The 26827-nt window shown below is 27.5% G+C and overlaps 3 protein-coding genes across 3 annotated transcripts in view; 1 reads left to right on the forward strand and 2 right to left on the reverse strand.

Moving 5' to 3' along the window:
• LOC127277715 (phorbol ester/diacylglycerol-binding protein unc-13-like) overlaps nt 1–26827 on the forward strand; it is a 196689-nt gene that overhangs the window by 126710 nt on the left and 43152 nt on the right. Inside the window, exons 7-16 of the mRNA XM_051299028.1 lie at nt 7767–7886; nt 12235–12404; nt 12975–13162; nt 13663–13695; nt 14123–14244; nt 14358–14541; nt 16127–16324; nt 16404–18446; nt 22578–22672; nt 25596–25798. Of these exons, the coding sequence (XP_051154985.1) occupies nt 7767–7886; nt 12235–12404; nt 12975–13162; nt 13663–13695; nt 14123–14244; nt 14358–14541; nt 16127–16324; nt 16404–18446; nt 22578–22672; nt 25596–25798 (3356 nt within the window). The remainder of the gene's footprint in view (nt 1–7766; nt 7887–12234; nt 12405–12974; nt 13163–13662; nt 13696–14122; nt 14245–14357; nt 14542–16126; nt 16325–16403; nt 18447–22577; nt 22673–25595; nt 25799–26827) is intronic.
• LOC127277717 (uncharacterized) lies at nt 850–2197 on the reverse strand. Its single transcript, XM_051299030.1, has 3 exons — nt 2008–2197; nt 1819–1911; nt 850–1335 (listed from the first exon to the last, which is right to left on the reverse strand). Exons 1-3 carry the CDS (start codon nt 2111–2113, stop codon nt 1223–1225), a joined length of 312 nt encoding a protein of 103 aa, XP_051154987.1. The 5' UTR covers nt 2114–2197; the 3' UTR covers nt 850–1222.
• LOC127277716 (uncharacterized) lies at nt 4104–5384 on the reverse strand. Its single transcript, XM_051299029.1, has 3 exons — nt 5129–5384; nt 4940–5032; nt 4104–4446 (listed from the first exon to the last, which is right to left on the reverse strand). Exons 1-3 carry the CDS (start codon nt 5232–5234, stop codon nt 4256–4258), a joined length of 390 nt encoding a protein of 129 aa, XP_051154986.1. The 5' UTR covers nt 5235–5384; the 3' UTR covers nt 4104–4255.

The raw sequence follows: 26827 nt of genomic DNA on the forward strand, positions 1-26827 counted from the left end.
GAAAATATTATTATATTTTTACTGGACAGTACAACATAATATAGCTGGCTCATACGTAGATGTACAGCTGGGGTAGAAAACTACCCCAAAATTGTTTTGTTGATAGAATGTTTATATTTATCGCAAAATAATATTTAATTATAAGATATTTTCTTCGTTTTTTTATAAGGAAGAAGATAGCGCTTTTTGTTTTTTGATACAATTAAAAATATGATCAAAAAATTACAAAGACCAAAAAAACACAAAATTTTTAAAAAAGGACATTTTTTATAAAAAATAATGTGTCTTTTAAACAATTTTTTTTTAGAATTCCTGTGGATTTTTAAAGCTGAATAGATGTACTTGAAGGCCCAATAAGCGTTTTTTGAAATTAACACAGATCAACATAACCTCAAAAACCTGTCAGAACTAAAAAATTGTTTTTAACGCAAACAAAAATATAATAAATATTAATTTGAAACAATTTTAGAAGATCTAGATTTACTTCTTTCGAAAAAAATTATTTTTTTCCAAAATATTTTATCAATAATTATTTTTTTAACATTTAGTTTTTTTTCTTTTAAATCAGACAAAAATTGTAATTTTTAACCAATTTTTATAAACAAAAGCTCATTTTACTCAGTGAAACATTCTCTACAATTCTTACCTTTTTTTATATTGTAACAAGTATGTTCTTAAAAAGTTATAAACAATTAAAATTTTATTTATTAAATAACTTTTTAAGAACATACTTATTACAATATAAAAAAGGTAAAAATTGTAGAGAATGTTTCACTGAGTAAATTTTTTTTTATAAAAATTGGTTAAAAATTACAATTTTTGTCTGAATTAAAAGAAAATGTTAAATGAAAATTTGTCAAATTAAGGTTAGGGTGCCGCCATGACAGTTAAGCTTACAGAGCCAGGGCCGTAGTTTGAATTTTCTCTAGGGTACTGTTTTACCCCAGTTGTACTATCTGGAGTTAATTATAATTAATTAATTTATTGTTATTATTTTTTAATATGTTAATTTGTAATTAATTTCAATTATAACAGTTGAGCTTGTGAAATATGCACACTTTTTTCATAAATTTATAGTAAAAAATATTTATTATTTTATTATATTTATAATAATGTCAATAATTTAAATTTATTTAAAAAAATTGTAACTTTAAATTAACAAAATACATTGAGAATAAGAATTATGTATTAAATTATATAATGCATAAAACTTTTTTTCTTTTTATTCAATATTCATTTTGAGTTTTATATTTTGTCCTGGGAGAAAAGATGGTTTTTCTCTTCTGCATTCATGACGAATTTTAGATCCTTCAATTATTGCTATTGTACAGTAACCTGTAAAATAACCATTAAAAAGAAAAAATAATTTACTTATAAAAAATATTAACAGATTTCTGTGATATTATTAAAAATTTAATTTGTTGAGTTTACACGATTTTAGTAACGAAAAGATATGATAGAACATTTTTAATAATATCTCATGAATTCATCATGAAGATTTGAATTTTTTTTTTAAAATATTGAAGCTATCATTTCTGTTCTTATTTAACACAATTTTTTTTTTGAATTTTCCATACAGTTTTTATACAAAAAAGGAAAAAATTTTAGAATATAAAATATAAATGAGTAAATAAATAATTTTTTTCCAAATTTTCCAAGGTGATATAAACTGTTTACAAGGTTACAAAATAGTTTTTTTTTTTTTTTAAAGTTAACCGAATCTGAGAAAATTATATTTATATTATTAAAAATAATTTTCGATATTATTAAAATTATATGATAAATTAAGAAGCACTGAAATCATAAAAATAAATTTACCTAAGCCTGCTTGTGCTGGTGTAAAAACTTCAGACTTGAAATATTTGCACACCCAATATCTTTCAGTATCCTCTACAGGTCTCATACATTTTTCTATAAAATAAATTATTAAAATTTTGAAAATTAAAAATTAAAATTTAAAAAAAAAGTTTTTAAAATAGTAATATGTTGTTTTTATTCTAAACATACCAATCTCTGAATTATTTGTAGTCATGTAAGTGAATCCTTCTGATGGTTTAGATTCACAATTATTCGAAAAGAAACACAAAATTAACACAAATATTAAACAACGCATTTTATTTTTTATTTTAATAATAATATATATATCGTGTAAATATAATATAAGTATAGGAAAACTTGTAGTTTCTCTAACTATTTTTTTTCTTGTAATCATTTTATATACCTTAATTCCTTATCTTTATTGATAAGATATAACCAATTGTATATGAAATATTCTTAATATTTACTATTTTAATCTAATACAATGTAGAAAAATATTGTCGGCACAATAATTCTGAATAGGATAATTTAAATCAATTATATTGTATGGTATATAATTTTATGATAGTTTTTCATTGATGACATTTGTAAAAATTGTTATACAATAGTTTCATTCAATACTACAATAGCTAGCTCTCAGGTATAAATAATTTAATGTCAACACAGGTGCTTCAAAGAAAAGTGAAAAGATTCCGCAATTGTTAAAGAAAACATAAAAGAATTATGCATATATTTGGATTTCGAATTTCATAATTATAAATTCAAAAAAAAACGAATTAACTGTGTTAGATAAATTTTAATTAAAATAAATTAAAATCTGAATAATTTTTATATATTTTATATATGTGAGGCTTTACAAGAAATGGGACCTTATGGTAAAGAAATTTCAGGTTATGTTTATAGTAATAGGGTTGACCTCCATGAAGTTGGCGTCGACGCTCAGCGCCGAAAATTGTATTTACAGTACCAAAAATGTCAAATTATTTCTTTAAAAAATATTTTCGGTCCAAATAATACATTGAGAAATACTTTTCAAGGTATTATTTGGACCGAAAATATTTTTTACAAAATAATTTGACACTTTTGGTCCTGTAAAAATAATTTTCAACGCTGAGCGTCGACGCCAACTTCAGGGAGCTGATAATTTTACGTTAATAAACATAACCTAAATTTTTTTTACCACAGGGTCCCTTTTCTCCTGGAGCGTAATGTATTTTTTTAAATATAAGTTTTGAAACATTTTAATTTCGTCAAAGTTTTGTTAAAAAAGTTTCGTTTTTTTTTTAAATAAAAATTATTGTGAAAAACAAATTTAAAAAAAATGTTGTTTGTAAAAATTTTTAGAGTAATTGAATCTCATTTTTTTTTCTTAAAATTCAAAATGGTGGATCCAATATGTCGATAAAAAAAAAAAATATTTGTAACTGATCGGATTTTCTTGAAACTTGTTACTTTTAGGGATTTTTGAAGTCGATAAATAAAAAATTCAATAATGAATTTACAAGATATCAAATTGGAGACGGCCAATTTGAAATTGATTTTACATTGAATTTGAATTTCACGATTGTAATAAATTCTAAGTGAAAAGTTTTAAGAGAATCAAGTAAATTTAAAGAAATTTTGACATGAACATTTTTAATTTTTTTAAATTAATATCAAATTCACATTTTTCAAAAAAAAAAAAATTTATATTAATCAATTTGAATTATTATTATTAATTTTATTTATTTTTATTATTATTCGATGTATGATTTTTTCGACTTTTCTCGTAAAAGTACATAAACATATAAAACATTTTTGTTTTTTAGATCAAAAATTGCAACAGTTAAATAGTCTAAGTTTTTTATTGTAATTTACTCGTAAAAGCTACTCTAAAGTACAAAATTTTAAATTTCAAAAAATTTCAAATTAAAAAAAAATTGTAAAAACTAAGAATTTTCTTTGGAAGTTTTCATTTTTTTTTTTTTTAAATCAATTTTAATTAGGTTGTCTACTTTTTTTACACGTAAAAATACACAAGAATTTTACTTTTTAAGTGAAATATTTATTTTAAATTTAAATTATATAAGTTAAAGAAGCAAATCATTTGTTTCAAATATGTTTATTTTTCAGAAGAAATAAAATTACAAAAAATCAATTTTAATTCAAGTTATTTAAATTTTTATAAAAATTTTCTCCTAAAAATACACAAAAATACAGAGAATTTTTGTTTATTTTTAAATAAATATTTGTAAAAGCTAAAATTTTTTGAATTTTTTCATTTTTCGAAAAAAATTACAAATTAATTTTAATACTGTATTGGTATATTTTTATTACAATTTACTCGCAAAAATGAAATAGAACGTAGTATTCATTTTAAGTTTTTAGTTTAAAAATTTTAAAAACAAAAAAAACTGTTTTTTTCGAAAATTTTAATTTTTTTTTGTCGAAAAAATAACTAAAAAAATGTATCCCAATAAGTCGATACAATATTATATTCTATGGTGTTAGAACGATCGTCGTTTTGGCCAAATTCATCACTAATCATCCCGAGTGGCCGATTTTGTCCAACAACATAAAAAGGTTCTTCCTCTCTGCACACATGACGAATTTTAGGTCCATCAATGATTATCATTGTTGTACAGTAATCTGGATAAAATCAAAAATAGTTGGAAATCATGTAATAACAAGATATTCATATTCTCATCCCGTTTATTTATGGAGCACTCTATTTGAATAATTTTTTTTGACTGGAACATTTTTTTTCCAAATTCTTATGAAAAATAAGAAAATACGTTTTTTTATTATTTAATTTGATAAAAATATGATTGGAAAATATAATTTTTTTAAATTTAGCGTCATCAGAAGTGGAGTTAGTTTTGAAACATGTTTTTTATGATACTAAAATAATATTATATATTATAAAATTATAAATTTTTTCGTAATATACATAATATAATTCCTGACTTAAGAATTTTTTAATTTTATAACTAAATAACAAAAAAATCAAAAATTGATCACTTGAATTTTTATAAAAGTCAATTTTTACTTTTTAGATTTAATTTAAATTTTTTGGATGCTTCCGTTGTAGTTACGTTATTTTTTATTCACATGGAATGCCCCTTATATAATAATAATGTACCTAAGGCTGCTTTTACTGGAGTAATAACTTTAGATGGGAAATATCTGCACACCCAATATGTTTCGGTATCCTCCACAGGTCTAATACATTTTTCTATAAAATAAATTATTAACATTTTAAAAATTTTAAACTAATTCCAAATTTAAAAAAAAATTTTAAAACAGTGTTTTAATTTTTTTCTTAACATACCAATTCCTAAATTATCAATAGGCATAGTGGAAAGTGTTTCAGACGGTCTACATTCACAATAATTAGAAAAGATACTCCAAATCAGCAGAAGAACAATACAATGCATTTTAATGTTTTTTAAAATTTAATTAATTTAACTAATTGAAAACATAAAAAATTATTTATTTATTTTTTTTAATTATTAATTTATTAGACTATTAATTTATTAATAATTAATTCATTAATTATTATTTTTAATAGTAGATAGAAAAATTAGAAAATTTCTACTTTTTTGAACTATTTTCTTTTCTCCATCTTTTTTATATATACCTTTATTTCTTATCTTTCTAGATAAGATAACAATTGTTCAATAATTTTGTAATAGTTGTTCATTATAATGTCATTTACAAGCATTATTACATAATTTCATTAATTTGAATACAATAGATAACTTTTATAAACATATATACATAAATTAAAATCACACACAGGTGCTGCGGGTGAACAAAACAATTTTGTCGAAACTAAAATCAATTAAAATTCACACATGGAACTTTTATAAATTTTTAAGTTTTGCGACAAATTTTTATTTGAAAATTCTCTCGCTATAAATTGATTCTCTATTATCATTCTTCTTTTTTTTTTTACAATTTTCAGTTCTTATTATTAAAAACTATGTCAAGAAGGGTAACAAAAGTTTAGTAAAAAAACATGATTAGTTTTACTGTTGTCTTGCAAGTTTTTTTTTATATGAAAAGAAAAAATTCAGTTTTTTTGCTTAAAAAGTTGATTTTCTCAAAAAAAAAACGGCTAGATTAAAAATTTTCTTTTTTTTTTGCAAAAATTATTTATAAATGTAAATTATATTATTAATAAATAATAATAATTATTATTAAAAAATTATTATTATTATTATTATTCATAATTATTATATAATTATTATTCAATAAGTATTATTAATAAATTATAATAATTTCAATATTAAATTACATGGAAGCAATAAATACAAATCTGCTAAAATTTAACTTTCAATTTAAATTTAAATTAATTAAGTCTTCAAATAAACTTTTTTTCTCATTCATCAACCCCATTTCTCGTTTTCTTCAAATCAATGCAAAATTTAATTATAGCAGTGTTCATAATGCTCGTTTTAAGTCAGATGTTATTGATTCGTAACATTATTCAATAGAATGCATATATATATATATATATATATATATATAACAGTTAATGAATAGGGTGTAGGTAACATACATTTATATATTAATATCATTTACAATAATAAGAAAAATACATTCCAAAAAATCTGAAAAAATTACAATTTTTCCGTCAAATTTTTAAAATTCTATTAAAACTATACTTTTTTCAAACCTAGTCACAGATTTACTTTAAAAAAAAGTTTTATATTAAAAAAATATTAGTAACTTACTTTTTTACACTTTTCTTTATTAATAAACGTATCCAAAATTTTTCTAATTTTCTTGAAAAAATTGATTTTCTTTTTTTTTTAAATTTGGAGAAAATGTTTCATTATCAACCACAATATGTTGTAAAAATTTTCAGAATCCCTTATAGTGCTAAAAATTTTTATTTCAATTTAGGTACAAATTTTAATTTTGATAATTCAACATTTTTACCTAAATATCTTCTTTATACCACTAAAATAGTTTCTAAAAATTTAATTACATATTAAAAATACCAATGGCGAAAAATTGGATTCAATTTAGGTGCAAATATCAATCTAAAAATCTCTGTTCTTGGAAGTAAAAATGTTTTTAAAATTTTTTTTAAAAAAATTTTTAAAAATGTAAAAAAATTTTAATCCAAATTAAGGAAAATTTTTCTCAAAATTCAATGAAAATTTAATTGATTTTTTCAGAAACAGAATTTTTTAATTCCAAAAAAAAGGGAAAATTCTCACGATTATTATAGAAAGAAATATACGATGCTAAAAATAAAAAGAACACCTTTATGTTGATAATTTTTTTTTCGATGTGTTAAAAAAATATTAGAATGTTATCGGATGTTTAATGATTGCTGTTATAATTCCAATAAAACTCTATTCTTTTATATACTACTTGACTCATTGTTTTCAAAGGCTTTTTGTGTGCTCGTGTGTGTTTTCAAAAAAAAAAAAAAAAAAAAAGAAAAAAAATGGTGCAACCATACGTTTTTTAGTGATGTCCGACAAATAGAAAAAAACAAGTGATTTATATCTATCGCTGCTGAATTGAAAAAAAAACAAGTAAATACAAATTCCTTTCTTGCATGATGATTTTTATATATAAAAATTAAAATTCTTCGCAAAAAAAAGAAAACATTCAGCATCGAATGATATAAAACGCGCGATACTGCAAAAATAAAGATCCAGGGTTCAATTGTACCGACAAATGCAGGATTATAAAAAAAAATAAAACTTAGGAAAACTATTTTTTTCATTTTCTATTTAATATGTTATTATTATGTATATATAAAAATTTCTATATATATAGGTGTACATGCAAGATGTGTGTAAATTAAAAAAAGAATGACATGCATTTATTTGTCTATATTTAAAATTTTTCTGAATTTAACGGTACGTCCCTGTAGCAAGCGCGGCGAGTAGATGAACAATTTTTTCTGATGACATTAATAAACGTACATTTTTACATTTTTTAAGACCCGGAAAATACGGAAGCGGCGGATCTACAGAGGAAACTAGAGATGCTGAACAACACTGTGGATCAAGAGGCAAGAGCGGAACAGGCACGTCGACAGATATTATACAATACAGGGCATTGTAAGTATGTCAACTTACACCTAAATAGCTTTTATTCCTTTTGTCATTCCTCTTCACTTGCGCTGAACAATTGCTCGCTTCTTGGCTTTTACTCTTTTACATCGCATTTTCACTATTGTCTTTCTACCATTCTTCAATTATTCCACAAAAAGAAGCTCACACAAATCATTTATATCAATTATATCATTTCACTTTACCAGACAGAGAGTGAAAAACTTTCAAACTGTGTATAATTCAATTTTTTTATGTTCTAAAATATGATTTGTTTAATAAATTTTATTTTTTTAATTTAATATTATATGTGACATTGAATAATGTTTTTTATGAAATAAAAAAAGTTGATATTTTTATTTATTCTTTTTACATTTGTGGATTCAAATATATTCTAATTATTGCATAATATTACCTTAGCCTAATCACAATTCTTAACCTAACAAATATTCTTTTCAAATTTTCGCGCCTTATTTCTTGCTGAATTATGGCGCACTCTTAACCTTTTTGGCTGCCTGCCTGCAGGTTACCATGGCAACGTACAAGTGTGAGTGAGAAAGAAAATTTCGATATTTAAATTTTCTGTCGTACTCACTCTCATGCGTTGCCATGGTAACCTGCACGCAGGCAAAAAGGTGTGAGAGCACCTTTATACTTGGCACCATTTTTCTCTTTACTCAATATTTCAGAAATCTACCTTACCCAATTACATTCTTCCACTATTACTTTTCAACAAATGAAAGTTTTTTTTAATTTTCTATTTATTACCCTACCGGAAGTATCGTACTGAATTGGTACTGATGGAAATTGGAACTAAGAATTCAGTACCAATTTGGTGCATTTTGGTACTGAAATGGAACTGGGAAATTTACTTGCAAAAAGGGTCGATTTACTATTAATATTATCATAAAACTGAAAAGCGAATGGCTTTTTCAATATGTTTAAATTTATTATTTTATATATATTTCAACATTATATTTGTTTTTAATTTAAAACTGATGTCCATTTATTGTCAAACTTAAGGTATACGAGATAAATTATAACTTTTGTAAATGTATAAATATTTTATGCTAAATTTTAGATATTCATAATCTGGAAAAACAAACGAATCTCTATATGAGAGATTCTTTTTCACTCACCCCAGCCCAAAAAGTCAATGTTCTGGGATTGGCTTCATACTTTGGTAAATTGTTGTCCTATATGATAGTAATAAATCCTTAAAATATAAACTCATTAAAAAAATATTTGTCGAAAGTAGAGGGGGTTGAAGTTTTGACGTTAAGGGTACTCTCTAAATTTGAATCAGCGATAAGTATACCACTGGCACCAATCAGCGGATATACGCTGAAAAATCAGTGAAATTCCACAAATTCATCAGTGCATATAAGCTGATTGGAATCAGTGGTATACTTATAGCTGAGAATCAGCGAGATTCCGCTGATTCAAAATTTAGAGAGTAACATTGTCATTTTCAAATCCGTATAACTATGACAAAAGTTAATGGATTTTAATTTATCCATAATGAATTTTAATGCATTTTTCACGTACTTTTCAAAAATGTATACGAAATTAAAAAAAAAAATTTTGACCCCTTTTTTTCAAAATCAACCCTTATTTTTCGATTTTCACCCCTTCGGGTATTTTTTTTTTATTTTCATTGGAAAGCTGAGGTTTTTTCCCATGAGCTATGTAAATATGAAAGAGGGACAACAATAATTTTGTGAGAAACAAAATATTAAAGTACGCGGTGCCGATAACGGGTATACCTGGAGATCATCTTCGAGGATTTACCTTCGTTGCGCACTGATTTCGGAAGTGTTTCTCCAATGTACTTTTCACGTTATCATGTAAATGATATTTTTTCTACGTTAAAGCCTAATTTAGATTTATTCTTTGCTTCTAGCACCGACTTTATAAAAACTTTAAATTTATACTTAGATAGATTAGATTTATAATTTTTTTGTATTAAAATTGTAGTTGCCCATTAATGGTCCTTTAGGACTGCGGGTGTTGGTGTTTAAATAAATAAATAAATAAATAATGCTATTCATCCGGCTATTCTTTTCTCCGTACTGTTCTGCAGGCCATAGGCACTTCTGCCTCTTCCTTCATCTGGATTAATGGCATAATATCTGTAAATAAATAAAGAAATTTAATACATTTAGTTACGGTACAAAGTATGATGCTTAGAACCACACTCGCTTAGAGTATAGACGATGCGCATCCTAGTGACGAGGGAACCACGGTCTTTCTCTACCGTCTGTGCGTTTGCCATCTCAGAGCGTGATTTTTCCATCATGCGCAGTTCGAAATCGCTATTTTATTGTAAATCTAAAAAATTCCTATTTTTTTTACAAATTGTCAAAATAATGAATTTATGTTTTTTAAAAATATTTTTTATATTCAATTTGATAAAAACTGTAAAATTGAAAAAAGTTAATAAGGTGTAACGAAATTTTGCAAAATTGTCGTGTAATTATTTTGTTTTATCGAAGGTCAATAATTACGTTACTGACGAATGAAAAATCGATGTAGTACTCATTTACGACACGCACGCAGCATGTACGGTCCCTACCAAAGTCCGCGCATGCGTTCCACCGAACCGATCGTCTTTAAGAGTCGCGCACCAGGTAAAAATCGTCACTCCTCGAAGCGGTCTTACCACATCAGTATTGCCTAAAAAGTAGTGTTACTATACGTAGTAGGGGAGCCCAATGTGTTTTCGGGATTAACTCGAGCGCGGCAGATGTACATAGGGGGATACCTTGCATGTTGTTGAGTAACTCTTCCAAGTATTAACTCTTTTTATCAAGACGTGCGTCTAGGATAGCCCATCAGATTAGTAAAAAAAATCGATAGTTGGAGAAATTAAAGAGTGTCAGATTAAGGTAAGGTGGGTTAATTACTAGCTAAAAAATGTACATTTAAAAAATCTGACAATTTGAACGTAACGTAAGGCAGCGGGAGGGTTACAAATTTGCAGAAAAAAACGTTGTCTTGACATTCTCGAGCGCGGTTAAATTTTTTTTAATTTGAAAGAAATAACACAAGAATCATGAATAAAATATAATCTGACGATTTCCAAAAGGCAAAGTAATGAAAATGAAATGAAAATCGTTTTGGACTATCATGACTGCAGCATCAAGCAGAACCATCTGTATGAAAATCTAAGGCTGCTCGCATAAGAAAATACCTTTGGTATTAGAGACACGTTGGAGTATAAAAACTATTAATATCTGATACGCTCAAGTATTTTCATGTAATTGTCTTTTTTACATTTTGAAATTTTGTATACGCATAATGCACACTACTGAAAGGGAAAACTTTATAGAACCTTTTATTTGCCATATTATCTAAACTACAAAATATCATTGTCCTGACGACGCTCAAGTAAATCTCCATTTAGCATCATGGTCTCTCCTACGAAAGACCATGTAGATGTAAAGGTGGTTTTACCGACAATAAGAGGTTTTACCTCATAAGCAGTCTTACTGTATAAAGTGGTTTTTACCACGCGTAAAATATCAGCGAGATGTGATCACTGGCGTAGAAGGCAACTAAAAATGGTGTCGCTACCGTACTTTAGCATAGGGAACAACGTGTAATGTTTTCTTTACTCGATCGTTATTTAATTGTTATTTTCCGTCAATCAATTACGTTCATCCGTTTATCACATAACAATCATTACAAAAGGTAGCAATAGATATTTTGTTTAAAGAATAACAAATTTTAAAGAAAGTCGTGTTTTTAATAGCAGTTTTGTAAGTAGTCGCACAATTTTTGATCGGTATAGTCTATTAATTTTGTTAATATTATTAAATTGCATTAATTTTGTTTTGTCAAGGTTAATGAGATGACAGTAGGAGTAATACTCTCATCTATTTTCTTCAACTTTAGAATTTTGAAGTTCATTTTGATTAAAATGGAGTTTTAGAATTTATTGAGTAAGATGATATGTCAACGTCTAAAACTTTGATAAAGTTTTTCAAGCGTGGAGAATTTATGTCTTAGCGGCATAAATTGAACACTGAACTTCATATATATGTATATGCACACTTTTGAGTATATCCTAGTCATATAAGAAATTATTGTTTGCGACATTCATTTAATTATAGTTATTAATTGAACTTAATAATAATTTATCATGGGTATGGAAAAATTATCGATAATTTTTTTTTGTATTAATATTTTTTTAATTAATAATTAATTTTTGTAATAATACTGTTTAATTAAAATTAATTATCTTATATTTATTAAAAGAAAAATATTTTTTTTAACTTAACAAAAAAACTTGCTGCTGAATTTAATTTTACTAATTTGTCTTTTATAATTTCTTATTAAATATCTGATTTTTCAGCGGGTTATTCAGAGGATTCAGACTACACGTCAGATTTAAATTATCCTGTGGGTGGTCAAGGTGCAAACAGTTCTGCATCACAATTTCGAGCTGCTGCAAATCAACTAGCAACGCCGCAACGATCACTTGAAACTTCTCGTGAAAATAGCTACGAAAGAGATGACCATCAGGTAAATAATAACAAATATTGTGGATATTAATTCTCTTACTATTTTTCTTCTTTTTTTTATATTAAAGAATTAAACAGTTTTTTTCAGTCTCCATTGTAAGTATATTATAATATTTTACCTACACAGGAAAATTTAATTTTCTTCAATAAATTATTCACAACTATAAATGTTTATTAAAATATAATCATAAAATTCTTATACCCTATTTGTATAAAATTAAAATTTTTTAAAAATAAATATTAACTTATTACAACTAATAACATTTTCCCTAAGGCTTTCGATTTAGCTAATGAAAGTTGATAAAATCAATAATTATCGTTGAAACTAAGATGGTAAACCAATTAATTTAAAACAATTATAAATTGGAGCATAAATATTGTTAAATCCAAAATTTTGCATTAATTTCTTATTTTAATGAAAATATTAATAATTTAATTATGAACAGGAAATTTTATACTTAAGCAGAAAAATATTTTATGAATCATATTATAATAGCTTATATAATTCTGTCCATAATGTAGGTAAATGAAAATTGGAATTTGAGACTAAATTAAAAACTTATGTTTTTAGATTCCTGGAATAGTGGGTGGACGATTAGCTCCTGGTTACAGTGGTTACAGTAGAGGTCATAGTCCGAGGTACGATGAACCTTATCCTGAGGAAGGTCCTCCTCAAAGGTATTCTTCTCAACAAATCGCAGATTTGTCTTCCGAGCCACTATTTTACAATAGCAGACCAAGACATTATAAAGAATACAGGTAATCAAAAATATAATTTTTCATCTTGAATATTACCAGAAATTTTTTGCAATATTTCTCAAAAATAGATTAGTCAATATTTTATGTTCGAAAAGTAGTTTATAAATTAAGTAGAAGAATAAATACAAAAACAATCGAACAAATGATAATAAAAAATATGCTCCAACGCTTCTAAATTTCATTAAAAAAAATAATAATAAAAACTTAGATTTCAATTAATTAACAAAATTGTAGGAAGTATATTGTAATGTCATTTTATAAAAACATCTCTAACGTTGGAGAAACAGAGTTTGGAGTCAGAATCTAGAATATTTATTCTTCTACACAATTCATAAATAGATATTTATAAATTTTTTTAAAATAAAAAATGATGGTTTGAATGAAAAAGAAAAATTAAGATTACTTATTATAAATACAGAGTTTTTTTTATAATTGGAAATTTCAAAATTTGCTTAAAAAATAGAACAAAGAAAATACCGTATCATTTTTTTATGATTCAGACGAAGGAAGCACACGTGGGATTATGAAGACAGGTACGCGGCGAGAAAAATCACGGGAGTCTCGTGAGAAATTCTGTTTTTTCTTTTGCAGTACAATGTCATTTCATCTTTCTTATCTTATCTTATATATATATATATATATATATTTAGTTTACAATTCGTTATATAATGGGTTTCATTAAAAAATATAGTACTACTGCCATTATCATTATCATTTTCCACAAACCTTTATTAGCCCAATAAGCAATAAAGTGTATTTTTATGCAAATGAAATTGAAAAAAATACACCCGAGAGAGAAAAAAAGTTAAAATTTTTCGAAAATTAATAAAAATTTTATTTATTTTCATAGTCATTAACAATTACAAAAATATTTATCATTCAAATAAACATTTTACCATGCATTAAAAAAAATTAAATTGTTTATTATTTTCTTTTCTAATTATTTATTATATTTTACAGTCAAGAAGGTTGGTTTAGCGAAGGATATGACTATCATAGTACGAGAAATGATGAATCGAGAATTTATAGTGACACTGAATATTATCCAAGCACAACAACAACTTCGTCCTCGAGAAAAAAAGGTAATGTTTATTCATTATTATTATTTAAATAAATAAGAGTAAAAGTCGTCTCAGAAAATTTATTTATTTACAAATACCTAAAGAATTAAATTAATTATAAAACAAACTTACAGGTCCTTATAGAAGGCCATCTTTGGAAAGACAAACCACTTTATATGATGAACATTTATATTACGATAACTACGTTACTAATGGAAAAATTGGAAAAATGAGTGCCACTTATCCCGAATGTCAAACGGATATCGGATATAACAAATATTACAATAATATTACAGGATATGTTTTTGAAAATGAAAGGTAAAATTATTTAAAATTTTTTATCTATTTGAAAATTTTAATCTTTATACACAATGACCCTTGCCGTTCTTTCTGACCTTCTTGGCTTTAGTTCTTGCTAGAGTCTTCTTGGCTTCCTCGAGGGTTGACCTAACGACTCTGCATGCTCCACTACCAGCGACGTGGTTGAGAGGAACCTTGTCGCCGAACTTCGCTTTACACAAGAAGCAACTGGGGCTGCTCTTGCAATCTGCAAACTTATGATCGGCTTCTCCGCACTTAAAGCACGCAGCCGATCTGTCTGCTTCCTTGCAGGTTCATGCTAAATATTCGTAACCCAGGCATTGGTGACATCGGACAACCATGACTGTTTTTTATTTGGCAGCACATAAAGCCAATCTTTATGCCCCCCAAATTCCTCCAGTCTGGCAGCCTCTTCTTGGTTGGTGACAACAACTGCGAGCTTCATCCCTCGCTTGTTGGGTCCTAAGACCGTCACCTCCCTGCTTCCTGGCTTTCCGAGTTCTCGGTCCAGCGCTTCCTGGACTTCTGCTTCATGGGTAAGAAAATCCAGGTTGCGGATGTCAAGTGTAACCTTCCGACCCACCGTCTGCACCTTACCCATGCTGCCAACAGCCTTAATCATCTCGGCGGTAAATAATACTTTGTCCGAGTCACCTCCGACCCTGATCAAGAGGTCTCTTCTTTTGAGGGCCTTGCCCCCAAGACTCTCCTGTGGCTGGTGTCAGGATTAACTTCCTTGCGGAGCTTTCCCAACATATCAGGATACGTCTTACCTGAAACGACTCGGATGATCTTGGACTGCTTCGGCTTCGGTGCCTCCGCCACCTTGACATCCTGCCTCAATGGAGGTGCTTCCTCCTTTTTCTTTTTTACTTCGGCTTTTATCTCTTCCGGACAGCCGGTACTTAGTTTCTTCTTTTAAGCCTCCATGATCGCGCGTCGAAGACGTTTCTCATGGATACGCTCTCTCTTGTTCGTCCAGTTCTCCCGGTTGCATGCTGCATAGCCTAAAGCGGAGTTCAATTTCACATCTCCTTTATCAGATTCTGCTTCGACAAATTTACAAGGTCCTGAAGAATCTTTAATCCATCCTTAATAGTTCCATTAAGATTCTTCTGGGTGTCGCAAGATTTCACTATCTTGACGACCTCCTCTTCGATCTTCAGAAGGAACTCAAATTCTACCTTCCTCAAACTGACGCCTATTTTGCGTTCCTTGTTTATGGCCTCGTTGTCTAGATCAGACGGAATCAAAATTAACACAAATTTAAAGAAACAGTTGTCAGGTGAGGTTAATTCTGGTTTACTTCCCTTCGAGTTCCATTAACCCGCGGCGAAAGTTTAACGATTCTCTACCGATTTTCTTAATTTAATAATTTCCTAAATAAATATTTATAATACAATTTTACTAAGAATTCCTAGGAATAAACTACTAAATCTATTAATTTTTCCGAATAGTTCCACATTAGCGGCGCTAGTGTTCCTTACACAATATAGAAATAGTATATTTCTTGACAAAGTCTAACTACCAAACTATGATGTTATTTATAGAGATGAAATTTACAAAATGTAATATTTTGTAGGTTTGGTCAAGATGACGAGGACAGACAATGGGACAGTGGAGGGCAGTGGTTCACAGCATCCAGTACCTATTATGAAAATAAAAGAAACAGAAAAACTCTTCCTCAGAGACCTGCATCTAGTATTGGTATTCATAGGCCCGACTATAGACCTACTGTTACCAGACAACGTAGCTACGAGTCCGAAGAACTCGAGTATAGGTAAAAAAAAACTATTCCAATTTTCTCAATCAATTTTGTATTCTCCGACCGAAATAAACTAAAATTTTCTTATTCGCAGCCCAAGTGCCCGTCAAAGGAAAATGTTACAACGCTCATTTTCACGTCAAGAAGGAACCGGAAAGAAATTACCCCCTACCCCATCGAAACCGAGTAGCGTAATTCTCGGTCGCAAACCTGCCTCTCTTCCTGCGACTCCCGGAAGACAACTGCCACGTACGAGAACTCCTTCAGAGGATAGTTACTATAAGTCCGAGTACAACGAGAATTATAATCACGCCTATCGTAGTGATGATAATCTACAGCAGGAATCCTTTACCGACACAATTTATCCCGATCAATTGTACAATCAGACGCATATCAGCGGTTCATTACGAGATAATCAGTATGTACCTGATCATTTTCAGCCACAAGTTTCGGATCAATATGGCCAAAGCTATCAGGATTCAACGACAAAGGATCTCTACACACAGGGACAACAATCATACGCACAGAATTCGTACAAGGATCCCTATCAAGCGCCCTACTTAGATACAAATACACAAATTTATCAAGAGCCTTATCAAGACATAACATATCCAAAAATTAGTACAGCCAACGATCAATATGAAAAGCCACAAGATATTGCGATGTCAAATAATTATCAAACAATGGATTATGATCAAAATAACATTCAACAATTAACAGCAGCAACAACACAACAAAATCTTATGCCGCAGGATCTTTTACCACAACAAGTACCAACAAGCCAACAATATCAACAAGATTACACAATAGATAATTTCCAAGAAGATTATTCCGATTATACAACGTCTGTTGCCACAAGCCTTTACAACAACACCTCCAATGCCTACGATCCCTATCAACAAAATATATGCGACAACAAATATCAGGTTCCTATTTCCGATGCCTATCAAGATACCTACGATCAACCTGCCGTTTCCATTTCCCAAGAGGGTTACAGCGATACATACCCAACACACGACACTTATTTAGAGAAACAAGATTACGATAAATACATACCCTACAGCAAAAGCGAAGACACAACGGATTATCAAAATCAATATCAAGATTACACGGAGCAATACGATGATACCTATCAAGACTCCTATCAGGGCTCATTTGAAGAATACAATAAAGAAAATTTAACAGTCAGTAATGAGAGGAGAAAAAGTGAAGTGCCTGAATTGTCTGTCACTACGCCTAGAGGACAGACAAGAACAAATGGTTATCCTTCAAGTGAATCGGAATATTATCCCTGTCAGGAGAAACAGACAATATCATCAACTGGCGCTGCAAGAAGAAAAAAATTAGTTAAACGTGGCACTAGTCCTCTATTTCAACAAAATACCGATTCCCTTGAATCGCGTGACGATGAACTTAAAGATTCGTTTGAAACTGCCGTTAGTTCAGTGAGTAGTAGTCAACCAAGAAAAGCCTATTCTGAATATTCAACTGCAGGTGAATCGAGTCCAGCTCCAGCGACATTAGTTGAATCACCACCAAATTCTGTTCAAGTTTCAAATGGTATGATGATGATGAATCATGTTACAAATCATAGCAATACTATTACTACCTCAGCGTCTGTTTATCCCTCCATTAGTGCAAATGGTAAACGTCTCTCTAGAACTGATTCTTATCAACAAGATATAATAGAGGATGAATATCCAGAAATAATAACTAACGATCTTCAAAGAAAGGATTCACAAATGTCACATCAAAGTCAATTGAGTCAACAATCGTCGCAACAATCACAAAAACCAAAACTTACAAGAGGTGAATCATATGCTTCTGATCAATATTCAGAGGATGATTATACGGATAGACGGGATTCTTATGCACAACCAACACGAAAGGATTCTTATGCTTCGATAAATCAGGATAGTTTTAAACCACCACTTCAAAGGACTGAATCCTATCAGAGTCGGGAGCTCGGAAGGGGTAGTGTTTATGGCCAGAATTTCACAACTCCACAGCCAATTTCAAGAGCTGAAAGTTATAAAAGGGGGTATTTCAAAGATCAAGACTCGATGGATAAGACTGAAATTTCGTTGAGCAATGCTGTTAATGGGGATTACAAGATGAGAGACGAGACACTTGAGAGGTATGGTTGTATTATGTTTTTTTTATATAATTACAATAAAGTTCTGGTTTTTTGAGATTTATTTTTGTTGAACATAAATCTGACTTGGAAAAATTTATAGTAGTATAAATACGTCTCATGATAGGAATTTTTAAATGATTTACAAATTTCTTTTTTCTCAAATAATCTGCATTAAATTCCTCACAGTTGCGGAAGAAGCGAATTTTAATTTATTGAAACTCTCAATTTTTGGGTCAATTTAACTGACTGATGGAAAAGATTCGGGTATCGTAACCAAATCAAAACGAAATTAAAAAGTAATTTTACTTTATTTCAGGAATCAGAAGCAAATGGTAATTCTAATTCATCTAATTCTGATTTTAAATCCTAAATTAAAACTGAAAAAGGTTTTGCTTCCAATTCTGATTCATGGAATCAAAACAAAATTCAAAAACAATTTTGTTTTGCTTCTGAGCGGAATATCAGAATCAAAAGCCAATTTTGTTTAGTTTTTATTCAGGTACCTCAAAAATTAACTTACTTTTAATTCAGTTTGGTGAATAAAACAAAAGTAGAATGTATTTTTGATTCCGTTTGGTTGACGAAATGAAAATCTGTCAGATTACTTCCGGTTCTTTGATTCAAATAAGAGAATTCGAATTTTGTTTCGTTTACTGCACAGAATCAAAAGTAAATTATACTTTCGTTTCGTTCAATAGACGGAATTAAAAGTACATTCCCATTAATAAGAAGCGAGGAACTAAGAAGAATTGAGAATTTTAAATTCTTTTGAATTTCGTTTCTTTCAAATTCTTTTGTATCCATTTGAAATAATTTAGAATAAGCTCAATTTAATTTTGATTTCGTTTCGATATTTGTAACGAAAGGAAAATAGAACCCAGTAGGAAACGAAAAATTAAGAAAAATTGAAAAATTTTGCTTTTCATAGAAAATAATAAAATAAACAATGTTTTTGAATTCCGTTTCTGTTCAATTGTTTTTTTTATTCTCTGTTGGGACTAAGTTTCAAAATACTTTTTTCTCGAAACACTGTCACTTTTTATAAAATCAGCCAATATACAAAGGACTCTTATCTTATAAATTTCCAAAATCCGAAGAATTGTGCGAATTAATGCCAAAACGTGATTGCAAAATTGGAAACAGGAAAGTAATATGACAGTCAGTAGGAGGTTTATTACGTCTAGTCGCCGTCAGATGGCAGAAGCATGCAGGGAGCACGAAGTCGCAGATGTCATTATATTACTGTCCTTTTTCCAATTTTGAAATCGCATTTTTGCATGAATTTGCACAATCTTTCAGATTTTAGAAATTTATAAAACAAAGATCCTTGGTATGTTGTTTAATTTTGTAAAAAGTGTCAGTATTTCGAGAAAAAAGTATTTTAAAATCAATGTTTATTATTTTCACGTTCAGTGCCATTTTTTTATATTGGGAGAATAAAAGGTCTCTCTTTGCCAAAGAGTTTCAAAGACTGTTTAAGAGCATTTGAACCTTCGTGACGTCACAAATCGTGGCGCATGACACGCAAACTTCTCAGGTATGTGAAAAGCACAATTTTGAATATTTTTTAAAAAAACCTTTTGGAAAATGTCCAGAATAACATAGACTCTGTCTGTTATGTGCGGAAAATTCAAAATTTTGCGTTTAAAACGTTTTTTAAACAATGTTAAGGTCACAAATCATGGCGCATGACACGCAAACTTCTCAGGTATGTGAAAAACACAATTTTGAATATTTTTTAAAAAAACCTTTTGGAAAATGTTCAGAGAAACATAGACTATGTCTGTTATGTGCGAAAAATTCAAAATTTTGCGTTTAAAACGTTTTTTAAACAATGTTAAGGTCACAAATCATGGCGCATGACACGCAAACTTCTCAGGTATGTGAAAAACACAATTTTGAATATTTTTTAAAAAAACCTTTTGGAAAATGTTCAGAGAAACATAGACTATGTCTGTTATGTGCGAAAAATTCAAAATTTTGCGTATAAAACGTTTTTTAAACAATGTTTAAGTTGGTTGTCACAAGTAAGGAAAAATACACGAATTGCTTATATGTAGGCATTGTTTAAAAAACGTTTTAAACGCAAAATTTTGAATTTTTCGCACATAACAGACAGAGTCTGTGTTATTCTGAATATTTTCCAAAAGGTTTTTTTAAAAAATATTCAAAATTGTGTTTTTCACATACCTGAGAAGTTTGCGTGTCATGCGCCATGATTTGTGACCTTAACATTGTTTAAAAAACGTTTTAAACGCAAAATTTTGAATTTTCCGCACATAACAGACAGAGTCTATGTTATTCTGAACATTTTCCAAAAGGTTTTTTTAAAAAATATTCAAAATTGTGCTTTTCACATACCTGAGAAATTTTACGTGTCATGCGCCATGATTTGTGACGTCACGAAGGTTCAAATGCTCTTAACACTCTTAATTAATAATAATTATATTTTTAAAAATATGCGGATACATCAGTGACAGGATAAGGTTAGACATATTTTTCATGTAAATAAAAATTACAAGCAGTTGATAAAGTAAATGATCGTGGAAAGATAAAAGTTAAATAAAAATTCAAATGTGTATCGTCAAATGAGCGACATTTCGTTGGCTAAGATTTGCCAACCTCATCAGGCTAAAATTAAACAGATAAAAACACTTTAATATTTTTTAAGGTCTTTAATCACTATTTTGTAGCAAATAAAAAAATTTTTTGTACCTAATTTTTGTCAATACATTAAGTACATTTTAACATATCAAAAAAATCATATTATAACAAACTGGTATCAAAAACCAACTTCATATCTGACCGACTTATCAATTATTTTTCAAATCATCCAATCCAACAAAAAAAGAACATTGTGTATAATTTATTTGACAGAGCGATTTCATTGTCCAATAAAAAATTACATTTTGACAACATGAAAAAAATAAGAACAATTTTAAGTAATAACAGCTATCCTTCAGATTTTATAGAAAAACACATCAAGATTCGTTTAAACCATTAAAAATAATTAATAATAATAATAATAAAAATGGACCTAATATTTATTGTCCCTTGAATGAAAAATATTTTTTCAATTTGTCAAATATTCTTAAAGACAAAACGATCATTACAAACTCACATAAATAAAAATAAAAAAAAATGATAACTCTGTAGTTTACAGATATCAAATTGATCTTAATCATGATTTTGACTGGGAAATGTAAAAGTATTGGTCAATGAACCCAATTTAATGAGGAGACGAATATCTGAAATGATCCATATAAAAACAAATCATTCTACAATTAATAGAAAGGAAGATACTTTTACTCTAAACAAAACCTTCTTTCTTTTACTTAAAGGCATGGCCACGTGCCTATAAAGAAAAACAGCAAGATAATTTACACCTCATGTCAAAAGATGTTTATATTTTAGGTTATTGACTTTCATCATGTGTCAATTATTTGTCTTAGATGAGCAAAATTATATTTTATTTCAGTTGAAAATGAACTGCTGTTTAGAAATTTCTCTAATTACAAGAGCATTTTTGTTGAAACTGGATAGGTTATTTGGAAGTAAAACACGTATAAGATGAAAGATAAGAAATTGTAACAGATAAATTAAGACTTTATTGAACAATTATAATGTTAATTTGACAGACGTAGAATTGACTTTAATGTAGATTCTTTACTGAATTCTTTAAGTGAGCCGTACAAACTTTAATGCTATCCGCAGTACTATAATAGCACGACTGACATAATTCTTCAACCCGGAATTGCACTCAGGTACCGTTTTCCCTTTCCACCTGAATTTTACTTAAAACCTTAAATATTTATAAATATCGTTGTATCTCCAACAATTTTTAATTTTATTCTTTTCATATAAATTAACATTTCCTTTTTTATTAAAATGTATAGGATGATTTTTTAATAATTTTTTTACTAAAAAATTTTTATTTTTTCTTGTACCATAGATGCCTTTTTAGAAACACTTTGTATTCGTTTTTCTGAGATACTTGAAGTGATTGAGAAATCAGGTCAGATTCTTGTTCAGTGATACAAAAAATTAAAAAAAAAAATGTTTTAAGGATTCAAGAAATTCTTAAATATCAAGTATTACTAATGTTCTATTATTTTTATTTTACAAAATTAGGTATGAAAGAGGAGAAGAAGCCCTGCTAAGAGCCTCAAGGGAAAATTCTTTGGTCGAACCTTATAAAGGGTCACCGACATCAGGTAGTCCAAGAGGTAAATATTTCTCTAAGTAAATTAATTTCTAAATTAAAAAAATTACTTCAGCGTAAAATTTTCAAACATTTATTGAACTATTGAAATATGATAATGAGAGAAGCCTTCACTGGAAATTGATTGAAATAATTTTTAATCAAAATTTTTGAATCAAAGCTGAATTTTTCTATATATTTTAATAAAATAAATTTAATAAATTATAATTTTAAATTTATTAAACTATATGTTAAAAAGTCTCCACAAATTTTCACTGAAAACTTTTTTATAAAAGATATTTTATAGTTATTCAATTAAAATTCCTGGAATCTTTCCGCTCAATTTTCGAAACATTGTGGTGAAAAATTTCTTGTAAATATCAGGCTATCTGGGTTAATCACATTAAAAGCAATAGTACAATATGCAGAGAGAAAAAACGTAATCTTCATTCGCTCGGAATGATATTTTACGATAGCCATCGCTTTTTTTTCTCTCTCTCTCTCTCTCTTTAAATTTTCTCAATTCTAAACGGAAATTTTTAATTAAAGAGGAAAATATATATTAAAACATTGCCTTTGTATTTGTATTTTTTACGTTAAGGAGAATGGTGGCCGTAACATAATCTTAAAGTAAAAAAATAGTTTTTAACATAAACAAAAATATTAGAAAAATTAATTTTAATACAATTTTGAAAGATTTTGTTTTATACATTTCAGAAAAAATGATATCAAGTTAAAATCTTTCGTCAAATAATGTATTTTGGAAAAAATTTTGGTGCATCAGATGCGCAATGTATGGTAGAACTGTTGTACTATGGGTTGCGGGCAACTGTTATCCTGATTTGGCGCGTCAGAAGCGCTGTAAGGGACATCAGACGCACTGTACGGGACATAGATTGCACCAAACCGGGATAACTGATGTCCCTTTTTAAAGTACAAAAATTTTTTAACTAACCAGTACAATCGGTGCACCAAAATTTTTTCCGTGTAACAATTTGATTTTTTTTCTTTTAGCTCAGACAAAAATCGTAATTTTTATCAAATTATAAACAACAGCTACTTTTATTCATTGACGTATCCTATGTATTTTCAATTTTGTTGAAAATATTTTGTTAAAAAATTATTTAATAAAAACCTTTTTATTTGTTTATAATATTTCAAGAAGTAAAGTAAGCTATTGTTTATCAAAATTAGATAAAAATTGCGATTTTTGTTTAAGTTGATAGAAAAACATCAAAATGTTAAATAACATTATTTAACGAAAGATTTTGACTAAAAATTATTTTTTCTAAAAAGTGTTTAAATATATTTTCCAAAATTGATTAAAATTAATTTTTATTATGTTTTAGTTTGCGTTAAAAACATGGTTAAAAAGCATTTTTCAATTTGATGTTATGTTATGGTCACCATTCTTCTTAAGAATTAAATCGATTCAATTCTTATCTTTCTCGTTTTAAATCAGTTTAACATTTAAAAAAATCAGTTTAAGATTAAAGATGTCAATAAACAAACTAATTTATTGAGAGAATTATAAATATTTATAAACAATAAGATGGGCGATGTGTATAATATATATAATATAAATCATTCAAGATTAAAATTATTTTTTCTAAATTGTTCATAACTAATTTCATAGAATCAAGTTAAATTTATTTATCAATTAATTAATTTACTTAAAAAATACAATTAATTTAACTTTTATAAATTATATAAATTTTTTTTATTTTTAGAATAAAAATTATTGTTATTATTTAATAATACAGATTTTATATTTTAATATTTTTATTAATTTCGAATCATATAATGTATTTTCCTTCAATGGTCTTCTTGACTATGGGTTCAATATTTTGTTAAAACTAAATAAAAAAAAATTCAATTAATTTAAGTTAATTTTAAAAAATTTGGTTATAAAAATAATAAAATACTTTAAATATATTTATGTTAAAATAAACAATGACAAAACTTTTCATGTAGATTTAAATTCAAAATAAGACATCAAAAATCGACGCCTCCCGTTGATATAATTGTATTTCAATTTTCAAAACTATATAATCGTAACTCGGAACTCAGTTTAATATGAACGTAGCTCATTTTCCGTAAAATAAAAACGTATCTCAATTTCCGTTTAATGTAATCGAGGAGTAAATTTTCAAAATCTGATAAATCCATTTTTCAAAAAAATGGGGATAAACATAAATTTAATATTTTAAGGACCTCACAAATCTTCCTGTCGCTGTTAAATTTAAGAAAAGAAATTTGTTAACAACGAATTTTTTAATTCAAAAACTTTTGGACATAACCAAGATGAGTTATAATTTTTATGTTTTTTATTAGAAAAAATTATCAATACCTGTAAATCATTAAATTATGATAAAGTTTAATTAAAAACAGAACGTCTTGAATATAAAAACACATTGTTATAGAATTAAACTATTATAAATTATATATTTTAAAAGTAACTACAGTGGTTATGTGATAAAAGTCATTTGTTTCAATTTCTGGAAATAAGAAAATATGGATTTATCAGGTTTTGAAAATTTGCTCCTCAATCGTATCTCAAATTTTAATACATAATAATATAATACTATAATTGATTTTATCTAATTTTGATAGATTACATTTTTTTTAAACTAAATATTATTTAAATAATAAACTAACAAATTACAATGTTTACTAACTTAAAAAACAAAATGTTGAAGAATCATTATTAAATAAAAAATGTCAAAAAATAATATTTTTTGGTAATTATATAACTGGATTTTTCGAAAATTAGTGAATTCAATTTTAATTAAAATTTTATTTTGGTGATAAATTCAATTTTTAGTTTAAGATTCAGTCAAAGGATTAAACTGCACCTCAAGTTGGAAATAAAATTCAATTTATGATTATAGTAATACAATTATAAGTAATAGAATATTGTATTATAATATTTATTATTAACATTGTAGGAAGTGTAACAAAACAAGCATCTTTGGATGAGAGTGTACAAATGGATACGCCACCAAGAAGCCCTCCGGAACCTCTTCCTGATGAAAAACTTTTGGAAATGGTGGGACCAGCTCCAATTCCTCCACAACTCAAAGAAAGACCAGAGATGACTGCAAAACAAAGGTGGATTTGGGCCTACACTAAAATCATCCAGCAGCTAAACGTAAGTACTCTATAAAAATTATTATTTAAATTTTATTCACAAACAAGTCTTTAACTAATTCATGATTTAGATTTAATCGCATATCAAAAGTGTCACTATTTCTAAAAGGAGACACACACAAAACCTATTTATTTTCTTTTTCGTTTTAATGTGGTTTTTTAAAATAGTGTTTTATATTAAAAATTATTGAAGACACACTGGCATAATAGAAATTAAGAACTCAGCGGGATCAAAAATATAAATGTTTATTAACTGAATATTATAATTGTTACATGAAAATTCGTGTGTACGCTATGGTTTCTTAAGAGAGACTGGCCTCACCAGCACTATTTTTTATCCCCTCCCTAACTTCCGGTACTCTAGTGCTATAAAACTCCGCGTAATAAATTTGAATTTAAAAATAATATTATTAATCGCCTTCATTATCATACCAAAAGATTTTGATAAAAAATGTTGGTCATAGACAAAATGTTTCATTGTTGAATTTGTGTTTCATTTTCAACTCTACCTATAATCGAGAAAAAAATTATTTACAATTAATTTAATTAAATAAAAATTTTTTTCATTAAAAATAAATTAATTAATTTCAATTTTTATTCATAAAAATTTAACATTAGTAAAATATCTGTATTAAAATTCTATCAATGAAAAACTGGATGTCAATAACCAAGTTTGACCTTCCTAAAAATGCGATATTCGATCAAATACCCGCATATTGTTCAACAATGTCAAAACTAACATTGTTGATCTTTGCCTTCAAATGCCACATGATTTCGATTAAATGCGTTATTCGCACTAATTCATTAGAGAATTGAAAGATTATAATTTTTTTTTCTCACAGTCATTATATATATATATATATATATATATATATATAGGTATTTCAAGTTCATATGAATAATAAACTATTTCTTAATTTTTATTACGATAAATAAGACGCTTGTGCTCTCTTGTCACGGAATTCCAAGATCCATTAAATCATGACAAAAATCATTAAATTAGAAATTTAATAATTCAGAAAATGTTTTG

This window comes from Leptopilina boulardi, unplaced genomic scaffold, assembly GCF_019393585.1.
Source record: "Leptopilina boulardi isolate dan_hultmark-lab unplaced genomic scaffold, ZJU_Lbou_2.1 LbouV2_177, whole genome shotgun sequence".
Lineage (NCBI taxonomy): Eukaryota > Metazoa > Arthropoda > Insecta > Hymenoptera > Figitidae > Leptopilina > Leptopilina boulardi.

What these genes read in the sequence shown, in the direction of transcription:
- LOC127277717 (XM_051299030.1), bottom strand. Translation starts at nt 2,113, where the DNA reads ATGCGTTGTTTAATATTTGTGTTAATTTTGTGTTTCTTTTCGAATAAT. An exon ending in TACAAATAATTCAGAGATTG is followed by an intron (nt 1,912 to 2,007) that starts GTATGTTTAGAA and finishes TTTATTTTATAG; the next exon opens with AAAAATGTATGAGACCTGTA. An exon ending in ACCAGCACAAGCAGGCTTAG is followed by an intron (nt 1,336 to 1,818) that starts GTAAATTTATTT and finishes GTTATTTTACAG; the next exon opens with GTTACTGTACAATAGCAATA.
- LOC127277716 (XM_051299029.1), bottom strand. Translation starts at nt 5,234, where the DNA reads ATGCATTGTATTGTTCTTCTGCTGATTTGGAGTATCTTTTCTAATTAT. An exon ending in TATTGATAATTTAGGAATTG is followed by an intron (nt 5,033 to 5,128) that starts GTATGTTAAGAA and finishes TTTATTTTATAG; the next exon opens with AAAAATGTATTAGACCTGTG. An exon ending in TCCAGTAAAAGCAGCCTTAG is followed by an intron (nt 4,447 to 4,939) that starts GTACATTATTAT and finishes GATTTTATCCAG; the next exon opens with ATTACTGTACAACAATGATA.